Source organism: Balaenoptera borealis, assembly GCF_965194805.1.
Source record: "Balaenoptera borealis genome assembly, chromosome: 1".
NCBI classification, from domain to species: domain Eukaryota; kingdom Metazoa; phylum Chordata; class Mammalia; order Artiodactyla; family Balaenopteridae; genus Balaenoptera; species Balaenoptera borealis.
Window position 1 is genome coordinate 36,756,162 of NC_138860.1, and position 22,972 is coordinate 36,779,133.

A 22,972-nucleotide genomic window follows, 5' to 3' on the forward strand; every position below is an offset into this window, starting at 1 on the left:
TAGCCAAATAACTCTTGGGCTTTTTATGGAGACTGAAAAGATGTGTAACTAGTAGAAAGAAATTTAAATTGAAGGGAAGTAAAATTGTATAATACTTAGTATATGTATTAATAAACCTCTCATAAGCATTAAAAATGTGTTAATCATGGTGACTTTATCCTTGACAACACAATGCACCCTATTTAAAATGCCCAATTCTCAGAGGTGAAATAGGTTTATGGAACTGGGAGGTAGAGTTGCCAACTGGAGATATTCTTATATCAAAGTAATCTGTAAGATGTCACGAGACCAAAAGTGACCTGGTAAGCTTAGACAATAATATTGATCAAGATCTCTTAGTTGGAAAACCTTATTTTTGAAACTACTACAAAGGAGTGAAGCATCTCAAAAAGAGGTACTGAGGATTTAATAATAGCCTTTGTTTTACAGGGCTCTTTTAATAGCATATGTTAGGGATACTGAGCATTTATAAAAAATGTGAATTTAAAAGGTAAATGTAATATGCTATGGAAACACAACTGGTTTTTTAATATTGTCTACGTATCCTGGTAGTTTACTGAGTTTATTTATTAGTTCTTACATTGTGTGTGTGTGTGTGTGTGTGTGTGTGTGTGTGTATGTGTGTAATCTTTAGGGTTTTTTGTGTAGAAGATCATATCCTCTGCAAACTGTGATAATTTTACTTCTTTCTTTCCAAGTTAGAAATATATTTCTTTTTCTTGCTTAATTACTCTGACTAGAACTTCTAGTACCATGTTGAATAAAAGTGGTAAAAGCAGTTGTTCATGCCTGTTCTGATCTTAGAGGAAAACTTCCAGATTTTCACCATTGAGCATGATGTTTGCTGTTGGATTTTCATGTATGGAGTTTATTATCTTAAGGCAGTTTCCTTCTGTTTCTAGTTTGTTAAGTATTTTTATTATGAAAAGTATTGAATTTTATCAAATGCTTTTTCTGCCTCAATTGAGGTGACCATGTGCTTTTTTTTTCCTTTCATTCTTTTGATGTTGCATATTACGTTGATTGATTTTTATGTGTTGAGCCATCTCTTGCATTCTAGGAATAATTCCCACTTGGTCATGATGTTTAATCCTTTTAAAATGCTGCTAAATTGTTTGCTAGTATTGTGTTGAGGTTGTTTGCATCAGTGTTCTTAAGGGATAGTGGTCTCTAGCTTTCTTTTCTTGTAGTACCTTTATTGAATTTTGCCATCATGGTAATGTTTGTCTCATAGAATGAGTTTGGAAGACTTCCCTCCTTTTCAGTTTTTTGGAAAAGTTTGAGAAGGATTGGTATTACTCCTTTAAATGTTGGGTAGAAATCACCAGTGAAACCATCAGATCCAGGATTTTTCTTAATTGGGAGAATTTTGATTACTGATTCAATCTCCTTACTAGTTACAGATCTATTCAGATTATCTGTTTTTGTGATTAAGTCTTGGTAGGTTTTTGTGTTTCTAGGAATTTGTCCATTATATCTAGTTTATCGATTTGTGGCATAAAATTGTTCATAGTACTCTCCTCATAGTTTTTATTTCTGTCAAATCTATAGTGATGTTCCTGCTTTCATTTCTGATTTTAGTAATTCGAGTCTAATCTCTTTGTTTTAGTCAATCTAAGGGTTTGTCAATTTTGTCACGTTTTTTGAAGAACCAACTTTTAGTTTCATTGATATTCTCTCTTGTTTTGCTCTTTTTGTTGTTGTTGTTTATCTCTGTTCTAATCTTTATTATTTGCTTCCTTCTGCTAACTTTGGGTTTGTCTTTTTCTGGTTCCTTAAACTGTAAGCTTAGTTTGTTTTTTCAGAGCTATCGTTTCTTAATGTAAACATTTATAGCTATAAATTTCCCCCTTAGCACTGCTTTTGCTGAATCCCATAAGTTTTAGTATGTTATGTTTTCATTTCCATTCATGTCAAAGTACGTTCTAATTGCCCTGATTTCTTCTTTGAGCCATTGGTTGTTTAAAAGCATATTGTTTAATTTTCACAATTTTTTGAATTTTCCAGTTTTCCTTTTGATGTTGATTTTTAAATTCATCCTATTGTGGTCAGAGAATATACTTTTTATGATATCTGTCTTTTAAAATCTGTTTATTAACATTAATTTGTGGCATAAAACAATTATATTATTAATTATTTATTAAATAATTAATTATGTTTTGAGTAACATTAATTTGTTTTCTAATTTGTCACCTAACATATGGTCTATCCTGGAAAATGTCCCACATGCTCTTGAAAAGACTGTGTATTCTGTTGTTGTTGGGTAGAGTGCTTTGTATATATCTGTGAGATCAGGTTGTTTTACTGTGCTGTTGAAGTCCTCTGTTTCCTTATTTATCTTCTGTCTAGTTGTTCTATCCATTATTGTGAGTGAGGTATTGCAGTCTCCAACTATTATGCAGAAATGAATATTATGTAGAAATGCATATTTCTCCCTTCAATTCTGTCATTCTTTGCTTCATATATTTTGATAGCCTGTCATTAGGTGCATAAATGTTTATCACTGTTATATCTTTAGTACTGAATCCTTATTAATATAAAATTTCCTTTTTTGTTCCTTGTAACCTTTTTCATTTAAAGTCTATTTTGTCAGATTTTAGTATAGCTACTCTACTGTCTTTTGGTTACTATTTGTGTGAAATATCTTTTTCCAGCCTTTCATTTTCACCCCATTTGTGTCTTTGAATGTCAAGTGAGTCTCTTGTAGACAACATATAGTTGGACCATGTGTTTTTATCCATTCTGCCAATCTCTGTCTTTTGATTGGAGAGTTTATTCCGTCTACACTTAATATAATTATTGACGAGGAGGGATTTATATCTATCATTGTGCTACTTGTTTTCTATATGCTTTATAGCTTTTTTCTAGTCCCTCATTTCCTGCATTACTGTTTTCTTTTGTGTGTAGTTGATTTTTGTAGTGAAATGTTTAAATTCCTTTCTCATTTCCTTTTGTGTATATTCTATAGTTATATTGTTTGTGGTTACCATGGGAATTATTATACATTTAACATTGTACATGGGAATTCCCTGGCGGTCCAGTGGTTAGGACTCTGCGCTTCTACTGTAGGGGGCACGGGTTCAGTCCCTGGTTGGGGAACTAAGATCCCACAAGCCTCACAGGGAGGCCAAAAAAAACAAAACAAAACCAACAAACAAAATTGTACAGTTATAACACTCCAGTTTAAATTTATACCAGCTTAAATTCAATAAATTACAAAAACAGTCCTTTACAGCTCCATCCTCATGCCTTTTGGTTGTTGATATCATACTACCCTCTACACAAATAATTGCATACTAGCTTCTACTTTAATAATTTATTTATTTATTTTAAAATTTAGTCTTTTAAATCACATATAGAAAACAAAAATTGTAGTTGCAAACCACTGTTTCAGTAATGCTAGCTTTTATCATTGCCTTTGTATTTACTTTTACTGAGATATTTATTTATACATAGGGCTTTGAGTCCCTTCATTCCTTTTTCATTACTCCCTTGAGTATTTCTTCTTGAGAAGCATAGTGGTCACAGACTTGCTAAGCTTTTAATTCTGGGATTCTGGGAATGTCTTAATTTCTCCCTCACTTTTGACGCTCAGTTTTGCTGGGATAGAGGATTTTTGGTTGACAGTTTTTTTGTTTTTGTTTTTTTTCTTTTAGCACTTTGACTATATCAATCCACGGTCTTCTGGTCTCTGAGTTTCTAATGACAAATCTTAATTAGTATCCCTTGTATGTGATGATTCACTTCTGTCATGCAGCTTTCAGCATTCTTTGCCTTTTGGAAGTCTGATTATCATGTATCTTAGTAAGATGAATACAAAGAGACCCGCACTTAGAATTTTGAGCTTTTGGCATATTTGTTTCTTTTATCAAATTTGGGAAGTTTTCAGCCATTATTTCTTCAAGTATTCTATCTGTCCCTTTCGCTCTATCTTCTCTTTCTAAGAGTCCAACAGTGTATATGTTGGTCTGCTTGTTGGTGTCCCACAGATCCCTTAGGCTTTGTTCACTTTTCTTCAATCTTTTTTCTTTCTGTTTCTTAGAGTCAATAATTTCCATTACCCTATCTCAATTTCACTAATTCTTTTTTCTTCTCAAATATGCCTTTCATTCTTCCAGTGACTTTTTCATTTCCATTAATGTACTTTTCAACTCCAGCATTTACTTTTGGATTCTTTTTAGATTTTCTAGCTCCTACTGATATTTCCATTTTGTTCACATATTGTTCTCTTGACTTTCTACATTTTTTCCTTTAGTTCTTTGTGCATCTTTATCCAGTTATTTCTTTCAAATTTTACTGAGGCTCCAGGGTTGGGCTTAGGTAGGGGGCAACCCTGTGGGCAGAAGAAGAGCCAGTGGAGAGGATGTATCTGACCTTCTTGGGGCACAGTTTGATGGTTTGGCCACACTTCTTCTTGTGGCAGTTGACAGCACTGGTGTGCAGGTGAGCATAACACTTGCAGCAGATCATTTTGTCACAGTTGTACTTCTGGGAAAGCTGGCAGTGGGAAGACTTGATGATACCACCCTGCAGGTGAAGCACCAAGTGTAGAGTGGATTCTTTCTGGATATTATAGTCTGAGAGAGTACGGCCAACCTCAGCTGTTTGTCTGCAAAATTCAGACTCTGTTGGTGAGGCAGGATGTCCTCAGTGTCTTTGATTTGGCTTTGACATTCTCAATGGTGACACTGAGCTTGACCTCAAGAGTGACGGTCTTGCCCATCAGGGTCTTCACAAAGATCTGCATCTCTGTGTCTGCTGTTTGGCTGCTTCATTGAAGAAAAATGGGGTGGCAGAACTGGCATCCATTAATTTCCATTGAGAGTGCCTTCACAAGACCTTTATTTTAAAGTCTTTGTTTGCTAGATTTGTCATGAGGTCTCCTTCAGAAAAAAATTCTGTTCATGTATTTTTCCACTGTATGAGCCATACTTTTCCTTTCCCGTTTCTTTGTATGTCTTACAACTTTTTTGTTGAATCAATATTTGAATCTAATAATGTGTTAACTCTGGAAATCAGATTCTGCCCCCTACCTAGAGCTTACTGTTTTATGGGTTTTTTTGTTTTGGTTTGGTTTTTTGATTGTTGTATGGTGTCTCTGTGCTGAGGAGCAGCCTGACATATAAACTTGAAGGTCGTCTCAGTTTTTTCCTGAGCCTTTCTCTTGGCAGGCGGAATCATTTTCTAATTTTTTTCCACATAGCAGTTATTTTTGAATGTCCTAGTGTTTAATGTCTGGCTCCTGTTAGTGGAAAAAAGTAAAAGTGAAGGAGAGGGGCAAAGGATGCTGGATTTTAAATCCCTTGGATATCATTTGTCCAGTGTTGAAGGAGCTTGAAAAAGTTGGGGGAGGTGTGACAACAAAGGCTGCCCACCTCTTTTTCTGCTTCTCTGTGATCAGAAGCAGCAGTGATAAGAGCACAAATCCCTGATACTTGGAGGGCAGATTCCTTTTTGCCCACCCTAGCTGCCACAGGCTACTTATAAGCTGCTCTAGCAACACGTGTACAGATGCCAGCTGGGGTGGGGGGATAGGTAGCTGCCACTGTGCTAAGAGCTAAAATTGACTGAAATCAAGCTAATTTACCTAAGTCTTCTCCTGGTAATTGCAAGCCATGAACAGATTCTAGACTTCCAAAATAGTGATATCAGGCAGATTCTGTCAGTGTCGTCATGAAGGTGGGGAGACAGATTCCTGTTGCCACTTATTTTGCCATCATCCCAGAATCCTCTCCTAACGCATTATAATCTAGAATCAATGAATTAGCCTTTGGGGAAAAGTCCTCTGGAAGGGGGAAAGGCAGTTACACTGAGTATTTTTTAACTTGATCAAGTAAAAATAGCGGAATATCCAGTGAATGTTCCACTGGAACATATAGAAGAGGCTATTAGGCACCAAACATTTAAGATGTAGAGTCAAGGAAGTTGTAGCCCTCTTTGAGAAACACAGTATATATAGAAAGGCATCAGAGTAAAATAGTAAATGAAAAGTACCAAATAGATAGAATCATTCATGATCATTACAATGAGAGTCCAGAAGGAGAAGAGTGTATTATGAATTTAAATCATTGGAGAATATTTCATCGTGTAGTATTCCTGAACTACTACTAGAAAGGTACAGGCATACCTTGGAGATATCACAGGTTCATTTGCAGACCACTGCAATAAAGCAAATCAAATGAGTTTTTTACATACATTTCTACTATACTGTAGTCTGCTAAGTGTGCAATAGAATTATGTCTAAAAAAAATGTGTATACCTTAATTTAAAAATACTATATTACCAAAAATTGCTAACCATAATCTGAGCCTCAGAGTCATAGTAGTAACATTAAAGACATTGATCACAGATCACCATAACAAGTATAATAATAGTAATAAAGTTTGAAATATGTGAAATTTACCAAAATGTGACACAGAGACATGAAGTGAGCAAACATTTTTGGGAAAATGGCACAAATAGACTTGTTTGATGCAGGGTTGCCATACACCTTCAATTTGTTAAAAACTCAATAAAGTGAAGAGCAGTAAGATGAGGTATGCGTGTATTCTGAATATTAATAAAGAATCTAAAGAATGTTAAAAAAAGCTACAACTTACCTAGTACTCACTACATGCCAGATGCTAACTCATCCAATCCTCAAAACAGTCCCATGAGGTATGTACTGTTACCCCCCTTTTCATAGATGAGGACACTGAGCAAGAGAACCTTGCGTAAGGGGCTTGCCCAAGCTCAAATAAGTCAGTCTTAGAGCTGGAACTTGAATCCAGGCAGGCAAGCTCTAGGCCCTGATCTCTCTGCTCAGTCCTTACTGAGCAGAATGGTGTGAGCAAAAGGGTAGAGAAGTGAACGTGTGATGCATTTGCCAGAGATAGCAGAGGGGCTACACTGACAACATGACAGAGTAATTTAGACATTTTGCTGTGGGCCAATGTGTGCTCACATGCAGAAACTCTATTTAATTAAGTTGCATATTTAGTTAGCACTTACATTATATTTTGTTTAAGGAACTTCTCCTTCAAATTACTATAGTGCAGGAAAACAACCATATAAAATTGTTTTCATTATTATGTCCATCTTGTAACTACTAAGGAACATAGTAACTTTTCTTTTCTCATTTAGTTATTTCTTAATTGGACCAAGTATTCTATACTGTGAGATTTCTGGAAGTACTGTGAACTGGAGTGATAATCCTCCAATATGTGAAAGTAAGTGTATTCTCTCTTTAGAATATAGAGCAGCAGTTCTCAAACTTTGGGCCTCAGGACCCCTTTATGCTTTTAAATTAACATAGACACCAATGGACTTTTCTTTATGTGGGTTATGTCTATTGCTATTATTATATTGGAATTAAAACTGAACAGTTTTTAAAATAGTTATTATTCATTTTTAAGAAGAGTAAGCACAATACCTGTTAGTATATACAACATACTTTTATGAAAAATCAAAAATTTCCGAAACAAATAGTGGCATTGTTTTACAATTTTGCAAATTTCTTCCATATCTGGCTTAAAGGAAGACATCTGGATTCAGTCTCTTGCAAAATCACACAATTTATATAGCCTCTGGAAAATTTCACCATACACTTGTAAGGATGAAAGTGAAAAATGACGATAATACTTGGTATTAATGTGAAGAACTGATTTAGTGAATAGATATATTTATAAATTATGAAGTGTTTCTCAACCAGCACTGAGTTCTGTTTTTAATCATAATTATATTATACCATTAAATTGTCATCATCTCTTATGATGAGAACAAAACTTAGTATGGCCTTGCAGATAAATAAATGTGTTTCATATAGATTTTTAATGTCGTTATTTAAGAAAATTAGTTTTATTTTAAATAATTCACTTCTAAATTAATAGTTTGAATTTAGGATAATACTCTTTCTCATAGAAACCTTCTAAATGGATATTGGGTTCACAACTAGCTTGTAGAAATCATATGTTAATGAATTTATTGAAGGCAATTCATAGACCTTTACTGATTGGTGTTTAATCTTTTACCTTTCCTTTTGCCTTTTATGTCTTCTTTTTTTTCCCTTTCTAAGAAATTTTGTGTAAACCACCTGAAAAAATTCTAAATGGAAAATACACAAATAGCCACAAGGATGTATTTGAATACAATGAAGTAGTAACTTATAGTTGTGATGCTTCAAATGGAACAGATCCATATTCACTTGTTGGAGAGAGCAAGCTTGTTTGTATTGGAAATGACAAATGGAGTCGTGACCCTCCTCAATGTAAAGGTAATAATATTTCCATTTATTTCCTTCTTAATGTGTAAATACTGTAGAAACGCTTTGTAAATTGTTTTATATACAAGTAAAAACAGCCATATGTGCTTGATCCTCCTGTTAAATTGGTTTCTAATTTAATTTAATATCGGTCAAATCAAGTAAAAAATACTTCTACTTGTAGAGCTTCCCCCCTCTCACCCCACAGGTTCTTGGCATTCCAATTTATATATTGTGAACTACTGTGTATATGCATGAGTTAGGACTTTTTTCCATGAAAAGCATCAAAAAATTCAACACACACTTTCTTAAACATAAGAAAGTGTTATCTTGTATTACAAGAAGTCTGACAGTTTTGGCTACAGGAAATCATAGTGTACATTGTAAAAGATTAATTGTCTTACAGATATGATTTATAAACTCTGGGCAAATCTTACTTAAAAACAATGTTTAAGGCATTAGAGCATGATCAAAAGCAGGGAGACACTGGAGGGATTTTTTCTCTTGAAAGAAAGGGTCCACTGAATAATGGCAAAATATTTACTCTTCTCAAGTGAACATGGAACATTCTCTAATACCATATTCTAGGCAATAAGATAATTTTTAACAAATTTCACATAATTGAAATCATTCAGAGTACATTATCTGATTAAACTGAGATGAATGTAGAAATCAAAACATAAATCTAGAATATCCCCAAATATTTGAAAATTATGCAGACACTTACAACTAATAAATGAATCAAAGACAAAGTATTAACAAGGGAAATTAGAAAGTGCTTCGAATATAATAAAAATGAAACACAGCATATCAAAATATCAGAACTTGTGGGATACAGCAAAAGCATTGCTTAGAAGGATATTTAAACCATGAAATACTTATATTGGAAAAAGAAAAGTCTCAAATCAATAATTGAACTTCTACCATAAGGAACTAAAAAAAAAGAGCAACTTAAACCCCAATAGGAAATAATAAAGACAGAGAAAAAAAACCAATGAAATTGAAAAGAGAAATAACATAGAGAGAATCAAATCAACATCTGCTTCTTGGAGAAGATTGATAAAATGGATAAACCTATAGGTAGTTTGACAGGAAAACAGAAGATACAAATTACCAGTATCAAGAGTGAAAAAGAGGGCTTCCCTGGTGGTGCAGTGGTTGAGAATCTGCCTGCTAATGCAGGGGACACGGGTTCGAGCCCTGGTCTGGGAAGATCCCACATGCTGCAGAGCAGCTAGGCCCGTGAGCCACAACTACTGAGCCTGCGCGTCTGGAGCCTGTGCTCCACAACAAGAGAGGCAGCGATAGTGAGAGGCCCATGCACCGCGATGAAGAGTGGCCCCCGCTTGCCACAACTACAGAAAGCCCTCACACAGAAACGAAGGCCCAACACAGCCAAAAAAAAAAAAAAGAGTGAAAAAAAGGAGATCACTAAATATACTGCAGACATTTAAAGAACAGTAAGGGAATAAAACAAACAGCTTTATGCCTGTAAATTTGACAACTTAAATCTTCTTGCATGTAGATTTTGTCTTTCCTTTTGTTATTGTGGTGTATCACATTGATTGATTTCCATATGTTGAACCATCCTTGTGCAGAAGGAAATTTTGTCAAATGCATAAATAGCATTTGACAAAATTCAACATCCATTCATGATAAAAACCCTCATGAAGGTGGGTATAGCAGGAACATTATCTCAACATAATAAAGGTGATTTATGACAAACCCACAGCTAACATAATACTCAAAGGTGAGAAGCTGAAAGCCTTCCTGAAATTCAGGAACAAGACAAGGATGCCCACTCTCACGACTTCTATTCAACATAGTATTGGAAGTCAGAAAAGAAAAAGAAATAAAAGCTATCCAAAATAAAAAGGAATAAGTAAAACTGTCACTATTTACAGATGACATAATTCTCTATATAGAGAATGCACTCTATACAAAAACTATTGGAACTAATATATGAATTCATCAAGGTAGGAGGATACACGATGAATATACAGAAATCTGTTGTGTTTCTTTACCCTAATAATGAAAGTTCAGGAAAAGTAAGTTAAAAAAACAATTCCATTTAAAATTGCGTCTAAAAACAAACAAAAAAACCCTAGGGATAGACTTAACCAATGAAGTGAAAGACCTATACACTGAAAACTATAAAACATTGGTAAAGGAATCTGAACGTGATTCAAAGAAATGGAAAAATATACTGTGCCCTTGGATTGGAAGAATTACTATTGTTAAAATGGCCATACTACCCAAAGCAATCTACAGATTTAATGCAATCCCTATAAAAATACCTGTGACATTGCTCACAGAACTAGAACAAATAATCCTAAAATTTATATGGAACCATAAAAGACCCAGAATTGCCAAAGCAATACTGAGAAAAAAGAAGAAAGCTGAAGGTATAACCCTTCTTTGACTTTAGACTATACTACAAAGGTACAGTAATCAAAGCAGCATGGTATTGGCACAAAAACAGACATGTAGATCAATGGAGTAGAGCACATACTCCATTGTAGTTCAATGGAACAGAGTAGAGAACCCAGAAATAAACCCATGCACCTATGGTCAATTAATCTACAACAAAGGAGGCAAGAATATACAATGGAGAAAAGACAGTCTCTTCAACAAATGGTCCTATGAAAGCTGGACAGCTGCATGTAATACAATGAAATTAGAACATTCCCTCACACCATATACAAAAATAAACTCAAATTGTGTAAAGGCCTAAATGTAAGACATGACACCATAAAACATAGGCAAAACACTCTGACAAAAGTTGTAGCAATATTTTCTTAGGTCAGTGTCCCAAGGCAAAAGAAACAAAAGCAAAAATAAACAAATGGGACCTAATCAAACTTAAAAGCTTTTGCACAGCAAAGGAAACCATCAAAAAACCAAAAGACAACCTACAGAATGAGAGAAAATATTTGCAAATGATGCAAATGACAAGAGGTTAATATCCAGAGTACACAAAGAGCTCATACAACTCAATATTAAAAAAAATGAACAACACAATCAAAAAATGGGCAGAAGACCTACATAGATGTTTCTCTAAAGAAGACATACAGATTGCCTACGTGTATATGAAAAGATGCTCAACATCACTAATTATTAGAGAAATGCAAATCACAACCACAAGGTGTTGCCACTGGTCAGAATGGCTGTCATCAAAAAGTCTATAAATAATAAACGTTGGAGAGGGTGTGGAGAAAAGGGCACCCTCTTGCACTGTTGGTGGGAATGTAAAGTGATGCAGCCAGTAAAGAAGACAGTCTGGAGGTTACTTTAAAAACTAAAAATAGAGCTATGATCCAGTAATCACACTCCTGGGTGTATGTCTGGAAAAAGTGAAAACTCTAATTCAAAAAGGTACATGCACTCCCAGTGTTCATAGCAACACTATTTACAATAGCCAAGACATAGAAGTAACCCATGTGCCCATCAACAGGTGATTGGATTAAGAAGATGTTTTGTGTGTGTGTCTGTGTGTGTCTGTGTGTCTGTATGTGTGTGTATTGGCATATTACTTAGCGTTAAAAAAGAATAAAATAGTTACATTGTAGCAACATGGATGGACTTAGAGAATATTATGCTTAGTGAAGTAAGTAAGTCAGAAAGACAAATACTATATGATATCAGCTGTATGTGGAGTCAAAAAAATAATACAAATGATTCTATATACAAAACAGAAACAGACTCACAGATGTAGAAAACAAACTTATGATTACCAAAGGAAAAAGGGAGGGGGGCAACAAATTAGGGGCATGGGATTAACAGATACAAACTACTATACGTAAAATAAAAAAGCAACAAATATTTGCTATATAGCACAAGGAATTATATCTAATATCTTGTAATAAACTGTAATGGAATATAATCTAAAGAAAAACCAAACAACAAATCACTATGCTGTACACCTGAAACTAACACAATATTGTAAATCACCTATACTTCAATAAAAAATTATAAAAAACCTTCTCATGAAGCGTACTGCAGGCCCCATGTCCTCACTGGGGAATTATACCAAACGTTTAAGGAATAAATAGTATTAACCCTACACAAAGTTTTCAAGAAAACTAAAGAGATAGGAATACTTCTTAACTCATTTCATGAGGACAGCACTGCTCTGATACCAAAAACAGACAGAAACATTGCAAGAAAATTACAGACAATATCCAAAATGGGCATAGAACTAAAACTTCTTAACAAAATATTAAGAAATCAAATCCTCGCCTATAAAAAAATAAGAATACATCATAATTAAGTAGGATTTATTCCATGAATGCATGGATGATTCAAATTTAAAAATTAATCAGTGCAATTTACCATATCAAGAAACTTTGAAGAAGAAAAAAAAAAAACACTCTTGCATTCCTATACACTAACAACAAAAGATCAGAAAGAGAAATTAAGGAAACAATCCCATTCACAAATGCAACAAAAAGAATAAAATAACTAGGAATAAACCTACCTAAGGAGGTAAAAGACCTGTACTCAGAAAACTATAAGACACTGATGAAAGAAATCAAAGATGACACAGATGGAGAGATACACCATGTTCTTGGATTGGAAGAATCAAATTGTGAAAATTACTATACTACCCAAAGCCATCTACAGATTCAATGCAATCCCTATCAAATTACCAATGACATTTTTTACAGAACTAGAACAAAAAATCTTAAAATTTGTATGGAGACACAAAAGTCCCCGAATAGCCAAAGCAATCTTGAGGGAAAAAAATGGACCTGGAGGAATCAGACTCCCTGACTTCAGACTATACTACAAAGCTACAGTAATCAAGACAATATGGTACTGGCAAAAAACCCAGAAATATAGATCAATGGAACAGGATAAAAAGCCCTGAGATAAACTCACACATCTATGGTCAACTAATCTATGACAAAGGAGGCAAGGATATAAAATGGAGAAAAGACAGTCTCTTCAATAAGTTGTGCTAGGAAAACTGGCCACCTACATGTAAAAGAATGAAATTAGAGCACTCCCTAACACGTACACAAAATAAACTCAAAATGGATTAAAGACCTAAATGTATGACCAGGCACTATAAAACTCTTAGAGGAAAACATAGGAAGAACACTCTTTGACATAAATCATAGCAAGATCTTTTTTGACCACCTCCTAGGGAAATGGAAATAAAACCAAAAATAAACAAATGGGACCTAATGAAACTTAAAAGCTTTTTGCACAGCAAAGGAAACTATAAACAGATGAAAAGACAACCCTCAGAATAGGAGAAAGTATTTGCAAATGAATCAACGGACAAAGGGTTAAGCTCCAAAATATATACACAGCTCATGCAGCTCAATATTAAAAAAACAAACAACCCAATCAAAAAATGGGCAGAAGACCTAAATAGACATTTCTCCAGAGAGGACATACAGATGGCCAAGAAGCATATGAAAAGATGCTCAACATTACTAATTATTAGAGAAATGCAAATCAAAACTACAATGAGATATCACCTCACACCAGTTAGAATGGGCATCATCAGAAAATCTACAAACAACAAATGCTGGAGAGGGTGTGGAGAAAAGGGAACCCTCTTGCACTGTTGGTGGGAATGTAAATTGATACAGCCACTATGGAGAACAGTATGGAGGTTCCTTAAAAAGCTAAAAATAGAATTACCATATGACCCAGCAATCCCACTACTGGACATGTACCCAGAGAAAACCATAATTCAAAAAGACGCATGCACCCCAATGTTCATTGCAGCACTATTTACAATAGCCAGGTCATGGAAGCAACCTAAATGCCCATCGATAGACGAATGGATAAAGAAGTTGTGGTACATATATACAATGGAATATTACTCAGCCATAAAAAGGAATGAAATTGAGTTACTTGTAGTGAGCTGGATGGACCTAGAGTCTGTCATACAGAGTGGAGTAAGTCAGAAAGAGACAAACAAATATCATATATTAACGCATATATGTGGAATCTAGAAAAATGGTACAGATGAACTGGTTTGCAAGGCAGAAATAGAGACAGATGTAGAGAACAAAAGTATGGACCCAAAAGGGGGAAAGTGGGGGGGAGGCGGGCGGTGTGGTGTGATGAATTGGGAGATTGGGATTGACATGTGTACACTAATATGTATAAAATAGTAAGTAATAAGAACCTGCTGTATAAAAAATATATATATAATTTAAAAAAACGAGAGAGAACTAATGAGAGCTTAGAGTATGCTGCATATCCTCCCTTATTTGAGCCCAGAGCCATTTGCTTAGACAAACCTTCCCTTGAATATATTGGACAATTCTGTCTCCACTTCTCATTAGCTCTGTAAGTTGTTTAACTTCTTTGAATGTCAGTTTCTGCTGCAAATAGAATGCCTAATGTAATGTTTATTTTAAAGATTACATCGTCTATCATGTGCCAAAAAAACAAAAATAAAATAAAACCACACATGATCACCTTAATAGATGTAAAAAAAAAAGAGTGTATGACAGAATTTATCATCTTTTCATTATAAAACTCAGCAAATAAGGATATAAGGGAACTACCTGAAGCTGACAAAAGGTACCTATAAAAATTCCCCAGCTAACATTATACTTAATAGTAAAAGAATAGTTTATTTTTACTTAAAATGGAACAAGACAAGGATGTCTACTGTTAACCATGCTGTTCGGCATTGTATTGGAGTTCCTAGACTGTACAATAAGGCATACATATTGGAGAGTAAAAAATAAAATAGACTTCATTCACTTATGATGATTGTTTTTGTAGAAAACTTGAATGGCTGAAGTTTTAGCAAGGTTGCAAGATACAAGATCAACATACAGAAATCAACTGTATATCTATATACTACTAAAACACCATTAGAAATTGAAATTTTTCAAGTACTGTTTATACCAGCTCCAAAACATGAAATACTTGCATATAAATCTAGCCACGTATGTGAAATATTTAAATGGTAAAAACAACTAAACACTTATAAAAGAAATTAAAGAAAACCTTAATAAATAGAGAAAATTCAGTGGTCATGGATTGGAAGACACAATATAATAAAGATGTCAGTAATTGATCTGTAAATTCAGCACAATCCCATAAAATCCCAGCAGAACTTGACAAATAGGTTCTACAATTTATTTAGAAAGATAAAAGAACTAGAATAGTCAATATAAATTTGAAAAAAAAATTATAGACGTTTCATTCTACCTGATGTCAAGACTTCTTATAAACCATGCTCTAAGGAATATAATCAAGACAGTGTGGTATTGGTGAAAGGATAGCCATGTAGAGCAGTGGAACAGAATAGTGTCCAGAAATAGACCCTTTCAAATATGTGCACTTGATTTCATCACAGATATACAAACAATTCATTGGAAAAATGGTAAAATTACAGGCTCAATTTGATATACATTATGCACAGAAAGAAGAAAGCACCTCAACCTATGTTAGCACCATAGACAAACATTTACTCACAATGAACCAAAGACTTAAATGTAAAACCTAAAACCTAAAACCATAAGGCTTTTACTAGAAAACGTAGAAAATATTTCTGCCTTAGCCAAAGATTTCTTAAATCAATGCTAAAAGCATGATCCTTCTTCTTTAAAGAAAAAATATTAATTGGACTTATTAAAAACTCAAAACTTCTGCTTCAATTACACTGTTCAAAGAATGAATAAAATGAGCCACAGACTGGGAGAAAATGTTTGCAAAATACATATCTGCTAATGGACTTGTATACAATATATAAATAACTCTCAAAACACAATAAGAAAAGAACCCAATTTTTTTTTAGATGGGCAACATATTTGAATAGATCTATTTCACCAAAGAAGACATATGTATGCCAAAAAAGTACATGAAAAGTTGCTTGATATCATTAGTATTACAGAATGGAATTTAATACCATAGTGAGGTATCACTAAACAGCTATTAGAATGGCTGAAATTAAAAAAAAAAAAACCTAAAAACTAACAATACCATTAACTGGCAACTATATGGAGCAATTGGAGCTCTAATACATTGCTCGTAAGAATGCAAAGTGGTATGAACATTATGGAACACAGTTTGGCAATTCCTTATAAGGTTAAATATACATTTACCATACAACTCAGCAACATAAATAAAAAGGTATGTTTATATAGAAAGCTGCATGAGAATATTCACAGCAGCATTAGTCATAATCGTTCCACACTGGAATTAGTCCACATGTCCTTCATCTGGTAATGGATGAACAGCCTATACCACATCCATACAATAGAGTAATACTCTGCAATAAAAAGAAATGAACTCCTGAATCATGCAACAGCAGGAATGAATCTCAAATGCATTATGCTAAGTGAAATAAGCCATACTCAGAGGCTGTGATCCCATTATGACATTCTGGAAAAGCAATGTTATAGGAACAGAAAACAGATTAGTGGTTGGCTGGTTGGATAAGGTGGTCGAGAGGTGGGGAGGGTTGATTACAAAGTGGCATGAGGAAGTATTTGGAGATAATGGAACTTTTGTTATTGTGCAGGTAATTACATGATTATTTGAATTGATCAAAACTAATACAGCTGTACACTTAAAAGGGTGAGATTTACTGTATGTACTTTGTTATCTAGTAAACCTAACTTAGAAGAAAATCATTAGGTACAATTAAGAGCATATTGGCCCAACAGTGAAAAATATCAGTGACAGAGCAATAGAAATCCACCATGATTTGAAAAGAAAGATTAAAATAAGAAACAGAGAGAAAGACCTTTGGGAGAAAAAGCAAAGAGTCAAACATACATGTAACTGGAGTTTCAGAAGAGAGGAGAGAGAAAAATGTAGAAAATCATTTCAGTAAATACTGGCCAAAAATTATCTAAATTTGATCCAAAACAACAACCCCACAGGTCTGGGAAATTCACTGACCCTAGCAGAATAAATTTCAAAAATTTACCAAGAAACCCCCACTAAACTAAACACAACATGGTAAAACTACTGAGAACAAAAGAAAAAGTAGCCAGTGAGAGGGAAAAACAAAAAACAAAACACAAACATATTACATCCTCCCTCTCCTCACCCAAAGTAAGAATGACATGACAGCTGACTTTTGTTAAGGAACTGTTGAAACTACAAGGCAATAATTTCTGCTAATGTGCTGAAAGAAAAAACAGCCTAGAATTCTCTGTCAAAGAGAAATCTTTCAGAACTGAAGGTGAAATAAAAACAGTTTCAGATAAACAAAAGCTAAGAGAATTTGTCATTAGCCAACCTGGACTATAAGAATTGATAAGGAAGTTCTCCTGGCTGAAGAGAAATAATACCTGATGGAAATTCAGACCCAAAAGAAAGGAGAAAGGACACTCTTCTGGTTTAAAAGGCAGTGTATTATCTGGCCCTCATCTATTACTCAGATTTAATCTCATAAGATATTCTCTTGAACTCACTGCCCAGCCCAGTGTTTCTTGATTTTGTTTTTTCCTAAATTCTGCCAAACCCATTAGGATCTAGGATCCTGAATCCTAGAGGGTCAGGATGAGTATTTTACTTTTTAAGAAGTAGAGTAGAATGGGAAATATCAGAGTACACTGGTCTGAGGGCTAAGTAGTAATTTTTAACGTTATCTCAGGCCTGCTTGTTTATATACTGGTTTACAATGTAAAATGTATTTCTTTTTTTTTTTAATTTTTAAAAATTTTTTATTTATATATATATATATATATTTTTTTTTTTTTGGCTGTGTTTCTGTGCGAGGGCTTTCTCTAGTTGCGGCAAGCGGGGGCCACTCTTCATCGCGGTGCGCGGGCCTCTCACTGTCGCGGCCTCTCTTGTTGCAGAGCACAAGCTCCAGACGCGCAGGCTCAGTAGTTGTGGCTCACGGGCCTAGTTGCTCCGCGGCATGTGGGATCTTCCCAGACCAGGGCCCGAACCTGTGTCCCCTGCATTGGCAGGCAGATTCTCAACCTCTGTGCCACCAGGGAAGCCCAAAATGTATTTCTTGATCTCTGGGTTACAGTCCAGAATGTTTGGAAAACACTGCCCTAACTCCACTGGCCTTTGTACTTCTTGAACATCCCAGTTCCTGTGTGTTGTTGTCACCTGAGAACATTCTTTTTCATATCTTGGCATGGCTAGCTTCTTTTCAACTTTTAAATTTGAGCTCAAATATTACCTTCTAAGAAAAGTTTTTGCTGCCTTTCTAAAAGAGCAGGGTACCGCAGTTAGTGTCAGCATGATCTTAAAAAAATCCTAGAGCTAAAGAGCATTGAAAGTTTCTTTTGAACTTACCCTGAATTTGTGTCTGGTACTCAGACCTTTCTCAAAACTTGTCAATAATGGAAAGAAAATGTAGGAAAGCAAATAAACTATAATGACAGCCTGTTTTAGGTGGGAAAAGGTTATTAGATTTCTCCAGATCTGTTCACCTGGAATTCAAATGCACAAAGTCTTTTTTTTTTTTTTTTCAATAAACATCTTTTCATTCCTCTTTCTTTCCACTGGAAATTATTACTTTGCACTAGTTTTTCTGGTCCTATGTGAAAGCAGCTTTCCATTAATTCTGGAATTTCTCCGTTTTTCAGTGGTCAAATGTGTATATCCATATGTTGAAAATGGAGTGATAGTCTCAGGACTTCGACCAAAATTTTACTACAAAGCGACGATTGTATATAGATGCAACGAGGGTTTTAAGCTTAATGGCAGCAACAAAATTGTCTGTAGTGCGAACAGTACTTGGGAGCCTGAGATACCAACATGTATTAAAGGTATAAATATTGTCGTTTTCCTTTGTTTTTTTTTTCTTTAAATATCATTGACATTAAATATCAATGATAGAGAATAATAAAAAAGAAACAATTTTCGTATTTAACTGTCTTGTATTCATTTCTATGATAGTTGTACGACTTCACATTCACAAAGAAATCTGCTGTTGCAATTTTGGATGTCTTTATAGGGTCTTAGCATTTCATGTACATCACACACATATATAAATTTCTCTTGTTTGGCATTTTTTACATGTAAAAATGAATAGCAATCGTTTTTCAGAGTAAATTGAAGCATAGAAAGTTTTACCTAAATAAGAGTGAAAGGCATAATTCATATTAATGAAAAGAAAATAATAATGCCCAAGTTTTTTATTCAGTCTACATTATTTTGTTTTCCAGAGTCAACTACTCCTAGTACCCAGCCTCCAATTTCCAGTGCCTCAGGTTTAGTAACTACCTGCATATATTTTTTCAAAAGTCTTTTAAATTCCTGGTGAAAATGCCAGCAGTAACTCCCAAGTGTTTGATCCAATCTACATTTTTTTTGTTTTCCAGTGTCAACTCCTCCCAGTTCCCAACCTCCAATTCCCAGTGTCTCAGGTCTAGTAACTTCCTGCTTATATATTTCAAAATCGTTTACATTCCTTGTGATTTTTTTCAAAATCTTTTAAATTCCTATGATTTACACTCATCAATTTTAGGAATGAAAGGAAGAAGACCATATTAACAGCCATTTTAGTTGTTACGTTTAGTGACTTTAAAATTATTTGCAGTAGTCTGCAGATGTAAGCAGGTGGCAAGTTAAGTAAACTTTAAACATGTTTACTTACATGTAAAATGATTAAAAGATGGTTTTTTTGGTGGATGATTTAAAACCTTCCTTACTGAGTGATAGTAAATTTAAAATGGGATCCATTTAAAGCACTTAGCACAGTGCCTGGTATCTAGAAAGCTCTTAAAGGTAGCTTGTATGCATTACAGCATAACTCAAATTAATATTAATGCAGAGGAAGGTCCATGGCATCTGTTTTTTAACATGTATGTTTTCTGTGTCATCGACATTGATAATTTATTCATTTTAAAAGTGATCTGTTGACACCTTTACAGGGTATCTTCTGGGTCTAGGACTATGTTTCTTTTCCCAGACCGTGACCAGTTTGGTTCTGCAGGGACTACTGATTAGCTGCTCTGCCTAAGACTTGAGAGACTATTTTGATATGGTGGAAGGAATTATCTTCCTGATTTCAGGGCTGCTATCTCTGGCTTCTTCTCTTTGGTTGCAGCAGAAGCAAGAGACAAGAGGAAGAGAGGAAGAGCATTAGCCTGGGCAGACTTCACTCAGGGTCCCAGTGTGGCTCTGCTCACTAAAGTAACATCATTTCTATAGGTTCCAGTGTCCCATTGTTTAATGACTCAAACAAATGTCATCTACTGGCTTTTAATTTGTTTACTTCCTATTGTCCTAATATTTTAAGGACTGAGGGTAATTTTTCATGTTAACATGGTAATTAGAACACCTTTTTATAATTCCTGTAAACCTGGTATCCAGTAATCTCCTTGAGTACCTTGGTGAGGGCTGTGAAGTTTTGGGGGGGGAAAAGATGTTTTTTTTGGTGGATGATATTGACCCATCCTTGTTTACTCACATGGTCCTATTGGGACTATGCACTGTGGTATACTATGTTTGTTGATAGGCTCTTTTGAAAGAATTGACCATAAGCATTTTATAAAGGATTTATAAAACACTGATACAGTTTAGTGTTTGAAGAAGAGAGAATTGTGAGGACAAATTTATAAAGAAGGTAAACTACAGGGAGTTTTTTTTAAATATCAAAAATCCAAATTCCTCATGAGACTGTCAATCATTTTTTATCATCAGTTAGAGAGTATGAAAAGGATCATTAGTGACATATAATGGTGATAAGGTAGATCTGATTATGCAAATATGAAAAAATGTGGGCAAAATACTAAGTGGAAAAGAAAAGGATACAAATTATGTAATAGGATACTATGTGGATGGTATTTTTTTAAAGATTCATATCTTTATTCTGAACACATATTTTTATGGTTTATTATTAGTTAACTTCTAGGATTTCCATTATATAATACAAAGCCATAGTGAACATCCCATAGTGAACATTCTTATGGATACATTCGTATGTACTTGTGTAAATATATATTTTAGGTTAACTTCACAGAAGCAGAATTGCAAATTTTAGGAAGTATGTGTATTTTTCATTTTGAGAAATAATTCAATTTGAGAAATAATCTTTTTAAAAAATCAAAAGTAAATCCATAATTTTGTATTGATAAGTCTGGAGAATTGAATCAAATTTCTTTTTCCAGATTCCAAGCCTACTCATCCAACTACGACTCTGGGATCAAGTCATCCAGGTTCAGCAGTTCTTTATTCTACATATATTGCTTAGAACTTTTTAGGGTGATGAGTGAAAAATGATGTCACATATTAATTTGCATTTATTTAATTATCAGTGAAGCTGAGCTTTTTTCATCTACAGTTATTTATTCATGTCCTTTTTTCATTTTTCTATTTGGTTTCTAAAATATTTCTTGTTGATTTGTCAGAACTCATCAAAGCCTGTTTAAAATGAACTTTTTTTTCTAGGTTCTTTTTTTTTTTTGCCTTATATTTACTAGTCAGTTTTCTTTTAAAATTTTATATTATTGGGTATATATATTGCTTTTTATAACTTTTAATTACATAAATAGTATATGAATATGAATTTGTAAAATTTCAAACATTATGAAAGCATACAGAGTAAAAGATTACTTCTCCTCCTCTTTCTCTAGTCCATTTCCTGAATCATCACTTAATAGTTTAGGGTATCTTTTATTATTTATTTATTTATATTTATGGCTGTGTTGGGTCTTCGTTTCTGTGCGAGGGCTTTCTCCAGTTGCGGCAAGTGGGGGCCACTCTTCATCGCGGTGCGCGGGCCTCTCACTGTCGCGGCCTCTCTTGTTGCAGAGCACAGGCTCCAGACGAGAGCACAGGCTCCAGACGTGCAGGCTCAGCAATTGTGGCTCACGGGCCTAGTTGCTCCGCGGCATGTGGGATCTTCCCAGACCAGGGCTCGAACCCGTGTCCCCTGCATTGGCAGGCAGATTCTCAACCACTGCGCCACCAGGGAAGCCTAGGGTATCTTTTTATTTCTGTACATCAACATCTTTATATGTGTACTTATACATATTTTGGCATTTTTTTTTTTGTAACCAAAAATGGCATTAGGCTGCTCATATTTTTCTGAAACTTTCACTTTTTCCATTTAATGTCTTGAATTGGGGTTGTTTTTAGATTTACTCCCATCCTTTTTAATGATGACTTTAATATATACCATATTTGACTATTCTCCTATTTTCTCATTTACATGTGCATTTTACATTGATAGGTAGCTAGCTGGGCGTACTGATCTTTTCCCTAATGGCTATGACTCTGTATCCTTCTTATAAAAGCTTCAGGACTTCCCCATGCTGAAATTATATGAACATCTTAACCATACATCCTGATTGCATTATTTGCATTACATCGTTGTTTTATCTGAAATTCATTGTGGTATGTGGAATGAGATTAGGTTCATCTCCATTCCACCCACCCCATCTAATGGCTAAGTAGAACTATTTGTTGAATAAGTTGTCTTCTCTACAGCTGTTTTGAAGTGCCAATTTTTATCATACATTAAGTAAAGTCATAGGTGTTCTAGTCTTCTCTCTGTTCCCTTGATCTCTGTCCATTCCTGTGCCCCCACTAAGTCGATTTTTTGATGGCGGTACTATGATATGTTTTAATATCTGGCAGAAGACATCCTTTTCAGAAATGTTCAGACTATTTTCTATGTTAATTTTTCTAGATAAAATTTTTTTTTGACTATTTCAGCCATTTTAAGTGTACATTTCAGTGGCATTAAGTACATCACTACTAGCTATCATCACAACTCTTTCATCATCTCAAAATGAAAGATTATATCCATTTAATAATAACCCTCCATTCTCC

At 34.5% G+C, this 22,972-nt stretch overlaps 1 protein-coding gene across 6 annotated transcripts in view; it reads left to right on the plus strand.

The window, feature by feature from the left end:
• CD46 (CD46 molecule) overlaps positions 1-22,972 on the plus strand; it is a 54,525-nt gene that overhangs the window by 16,138 nt on the left and 15,415 nt on the right. For 2 of the 6 annotated variants that reach the window (XM_082379066.1, XM_082379064.1), the window contains exons 4-9: positions 7,123-7,208; positions 8,054-8,251; positions 18,778-18,960; positions 19,360-19,404; positions 19,516-19,560; positions 21,307-21,354. In XM_082379066.1, coding sequence (XP_082235192.1) covers positions 7,123-7,208; positions 8,054-8,251; positions 18,778-18,960; positions 19,360-19,404; positions 19,516-19,560; positions 21,307-21,354 — 605 coding nt within the window. The remainder of the gene's footprint in view (positions 1-7,122; positions 7,209-8,053; positions 8,252-18,777; positions 18,961-19,359; positions 19,405-19,515; positions 19,561-21,306; positions 21,355-22,972) is intronic. The other 4 variants (XM_082379069.1, XM_082379067.1, XM_082379065.1 and 1 more) reach the window with 3 other exon arrangements.